This window comes from Lipotes vexillifer, unplaced genomic scaffold (genome assembly GCF_000442215.2).
Source record: "Lipotes vexillifer unplaced genomic scaffold, Lipotes_vexillifer_v1.1 scaffold966, whole genome shotgun sequence".
Lineage (NCBI taxonomy): Eukaryota > Metazoa > Chordata > Mammalia > Artiodactyla > Lipotidae > Lipotes > Lipotes vexillifer.
The window spans coordinates 25,399-30,087 of record NW_006795769.1 but is presented as its reverse complement, the minus strand read 5'-3'; the positions used below and the strand labels follow the sequence as shown (position 1 = coordinate 30,087).

General features: G+C 40.6%; 1 protein-coding gene across 1 annotated transcript in view; it reads right to left on the bottom strand.

Annotated features, from left to right (window-relative positions):
* The window catches only part of LOC103069054 (DNA polymerase nu-like), a gene marked incomplete at its 5' end in the record, with an annotated part of 68,784 nt that extends 66,620 nt beyond the window's left edge, over positions 1-2,164 (bottom strand). Inside the window, 3 exon segments of the mRNA XM_082931425.1 lie at positions 44-158; positions 1,077-1,151; positions 2,107-2,164. Of these exon segments, the coding sequence (XP_082787551.1) occupies positions 44-158; positions 1,077-1,151; positions 2,107-2,164 (248 nt within the window).
* Between the last annotated feature and the right edge of the window lie 2,525 nt (positions 2,165-4,689).

The following is a 4,689-nucleotide window of genomic DNA, read 5'->3' as shown; positions in this document are numbered from 1 at the left end:
CATTCCTGCGGATCTGATACTATTATGAGCTCATATATCTTACCACTGTGAAGTCAGGGTGGAAAATACATCATCTCTTTCAGATTCCTGGAATAACTTCAAAAGTTCTGGATCCCCAGATAAGTGTGCAAGAATGCGCAATTCAATCTGTGAAAAGTCTGTTAGATAGAGCTCTGCATTAATTCAGAATCTAGGAACAATGTCCCTCATTGTTGCTACCCACCCCCAGGGGACCCTCAATCTTCCCTCCCCACTGAGGAATCAAGGTCAATGTGCCCACCTCTCACATGCCAGGATCCTTAGGCCTCGGGTCTATTGGCCATCCCTGGGTCTAAAAGCCTCGAGACCTCTTCTGCGAGACTGGCCATGCCTCCAGGGTGGGCTGTATTGATTCATCAGTTCATTGGAACATCAGAATTTTAAAAGGCCTGCTGTGCGCCAGGCTGTGTGCTTAGGATATGCTAGTGAACAAAACAGGCAACAATCCCTTCCTGCATAGAACTTACACTTGAGGGGAGGGAGGCAATTTGAATTATTCAGCGTGTTAGAAGGTGAGAAATGAAGTGGAAAAGATGGATCAAGAGAAGGAGCTTCCGGAGTCAGTGTGTGTAGAGGGAGCTGCAGTAAAGTGTCATCAAGAAAGTGACCTTCCAGCAGAGGTATGAGGTGGAGGAGGGAGCAGGACCTCATCTGGGGAGGGGGTTCCATGCAGGCCCGAGGTGGAGCTGGCTGGTTGTTGGGGGACAGCACAGGGACCAGCAGGACTGCAGCAAGCGAGCAAGGCAAAGTGCCACGGGTGTTGGGGACAGAGAGGAGAAAGGGGGGCAGACTGAGCGGGACCAGGCAGAGGAACTTGGGATCTAGTCATGGTAAAGTGAAGGGACCCAGGAAGCAGAGCTGCTCTCACTTACTGTGCCTAAGAAATCTTTGCTTCATATAAATATTTGCCAGGACTTATTTTAAAGAATGAGCTCTGTAAGTACCTTTGGATTATTCAATTTCTAAATACTTGAACTGTATGAAACGCATAACATGGGATCCAGTGACACGGTGTCTCTACCATGGCCCGCACGTACCTGCTGCTAGGAAGGTGTGGCCTTCGGATGAAACAAACACGGCCCTCGGGGAGATGGTAAGGAGTTCGTCTTTACCTGAATCATTATTTCAAGAGCACTTGGTGAATTTGGTCATGACCTGACTCATAGCTATTCCTCATACAAAGTTATTTTAACATCATTCTACAGTCAGAAGAGTCTAGATTTCTGATTTTTCGTAATATTTTTTAATGTAATTTTAAAACATCATAAGACTACTGAAAGTAAACTAGATTTTCTGCTGTTAAAGTCTCCGGTTCTGTGTAGCATTCTTAATGAAGAAAAGGTCAAACATTGCAGTAAGAGCCACTGAGAGACCCTCTGGCCTCTCCGCTCAGAAGATCTCCTTTGTGGAAGCAAAAATTCTAAGATTTCCCCGCTGAGTGCATTTTACAGGGGCTGGAGGAGGCGGAGTTGCTGCTCACCTCCCATGAGTTGTGTTCACCCACGATTGTGTGTACTTTAAAAAGGACTGCTCATCGTGCTTCATTGTTTGGCCCTGCCCTTCCGGAAGCAGCAGTTCCCAAAGCAAAGGGGGCAGGAGTTTGCTGGGAATGGGCCACAGAGCCCTACTTTGCTCAGATTTGACCTTTTTCTTTTTTAGAAATGTAACCATCAGCAGTGCAGTGGAATAGCTTCAGAGAAAGAAGAGTGTTACTATGCTTTCATAAACATTTCCAGTAATTTTCAGACTTTAATAAAAGCCAGTTCTCTTGTATGTCTGTTTGTTTTTTCTTTGTTGGGAAGTTGGCGGGGAAGAGAGAGTAGGAGGGGAGCTACTTTCCTTGTATAATTATCATGTATTTTAACGTATAAAGTGCTAAAGGGGAGGTACCGTGTCACTTTAGCTGTGTTTTATTTTTCAATGTATATTTAAATCCTGGTCATGCAAATACAGAGGAGAACTTCAGGAAAGAAAAGCAGTTAGTTACACGGAAAAACAATTACAACATCTCTAGGTTTTTAGAAAATGTTACCCAAGACTTCTGCAAAGTAGAAAGAAATGTGTTACCTTGAAAATTTTGAGGTCTAGTTATTTGAATTGGGTGCTTGGAGATGCCTTGGATATTCTGTGAATAATAAGAGGGAAATTGCTTTAGTTGAAATATCTTCTCTTAAATTAATGTGTACTATTTAACGGTATTTAAAATGTGTCACATTTTATTAAACATTAACAAAATAACTAATGCCAATGTACTATGCATAAGTGTATTGATACTTAATACAACTAATACTGACACATAATTTTGGTGGGTATAGCACTAGGTATCATCAGCAAATATGAGAACAATTCTTTTTGACTTTAGCCTGTGTGACCCTTATCATAATTATATACAGTAATTCTTTCATCAGCAGCCTGAATTATGAACTTAGTTACCTTTAAATTTCCTACATAATATGCTAATGTAGATTTCTGTGAAATCTGTACACCGTACTTTCCTTTAAAAAGGTATTTTAAGGTGAGTATTTGGGTCTCTCCACTCTAACCAAGGCTGCTGCTCTTGGCAGTTGGCACCAGCCGTGGTCTTAGTGCTTTGCTGACTATACCAGATCTACACGATCCCTACCAGGAAAAAAAAGAGGATGAAATACTTCCTAACTCATTTTATGAGGTCAATAATCTCCTAATAACAAAACCAGACATGCCATTTCAAGAAAACTACAGACCCATATCCTGCATGAATATACGCACCAAATATCCTAAACAAAATATTAGCAAATCAAATCCAACAATAGGACAATCCGTCATGACGAAGTGGGGTTAATCCCCCAAACCCCAGCCTTGGCTGGTTCAACATTTGAGAATCTATCAATGTCATGCAGCATATTAATAGATTAGAGAAGAAAAGGCACATGATCATCTTGATAGATGCAGAAAAAGCATCTGACGAAATTAAATATCCATTCATGACAAAAACTACTCTCAGCAAACTGGGGACAGAAGGGACTCCTTCGACATGATAAGCAGAGCCTGTGACAAAACGTAAAGCTAACATCATCCTGATGGTGGAAAACTCAGTGTATTCTCCTCAAAATCAGGAGCAGGCAAGGATGTCCACTTCCAACACTTCTATTCAACATAATACAGGAGGTCCTGGCCAGCACAGTAAGGAAGGAGGAAATAATGAAAAGCACACAGTACAAAGGAAGAAGTAGAATGATGCTTATTCACTAACAATGCGATGTCGTATGTAGAAGGACCCATGGAGACTATAGAAAAGCTTTCCAGAACTAATAAATGAGTTGACCAAAGTGTCAACATAAAGTCGATATACGAAAATCGATCCTATGTCTACATAGCACCAATGAATAACTGGACATTGAAACTAAATGAACAATGCCATTTATAATAGCACCCCACAATATTTAGCTATAAATCTGTATGTTGAAAACTACAGAATTCTGATGAAAGAAATTTTAAAGGCCCTAAATAAACGGAAAGATATACCATGTTCATGGGTTAGAAGATTCAACCTTAATATGCCAATGACTCCCAAGTTGATCTATAAATTTAATACAGTCCCAATCAAAATACTAGCAGGATTTTTCATAGCTATCAGGGTTAGGCACCATGACCAAGTGGGATTTATCTCAGAAATACAAGGTTGGTTTAAAATCCAAAAATAATTAATATAATACATCAGATGAGTAGAATAAAGGACAAAAAGCACATCATCACCACAACAGAATATTAAAAGCATTCGACAAAATCCAACACTCATTCATATTAAAACAACTCAGCTAGGAAAAGAAGGGACTTTTCTTAAACTGATAAGAGAACATCTATAAAATTTACTCACTTTGAGTAATGTCAGTGTCTATAGCTGTATAAAACAGAATGTGTTCTCTATCCAATAGCATGTCAAATCAGGATCACACCAGACTGTAACTAACGTGCCCAGCTAGAAGCTCTTGGTAAGCACAGCGTGGTGTCAGGGTCGTCTGGCGTGATTCCTGAAATCATTTCCCTCCCATAGCACATAAAACATCAGTTTTAATGAAAGTTCCTTTACCAATGGAAAGAGGGATAAATAAGTTTCTTACTTGTCCTGAGAAAGCAGAAATGCTAAGTTTAAATTGATTATCTTCAGAAGAATATGAAGGAAGCTTTTTAATAATTAAATGCCACGTTTTATGTTTTACAATATAACAAATAATAAAATAACAGAAACTTCACTAAATATCTAACCTATATAGCACACTTTGTTAAATATGTTCTACAATTTGAACATTTAAGAAAAATATTTATTTGGCTGCGTCGGGTCTTAGTTGCGGCACACAGGATTTCGTTGCAGGGCACTCAGGATCTTTTGTTGTGGCGCGTGGGCTTCTCTCTAGTTGTGGTGTGTGGGTTTTCTCTTCTCTAGTTGTGGCATGCAGGCTCCAGGGCACATGGTCTCTGTAGTTGTGGCATGCAGGTTCCAGAGTGTGTGGGCTCTGTAGTTTGCAGCAGATGGCCTCTCTAGTTGAGGCGCACGAGGTCAGTAGTTGTGGCACTTGGGCTTAGTTGCCCCGTGGCATGTGGGACCTTAGTTCCCTGACCAGGGATCGAACCCACATCCCCTGCATTGTAAGGTGGATTCTTTTTTTTTTT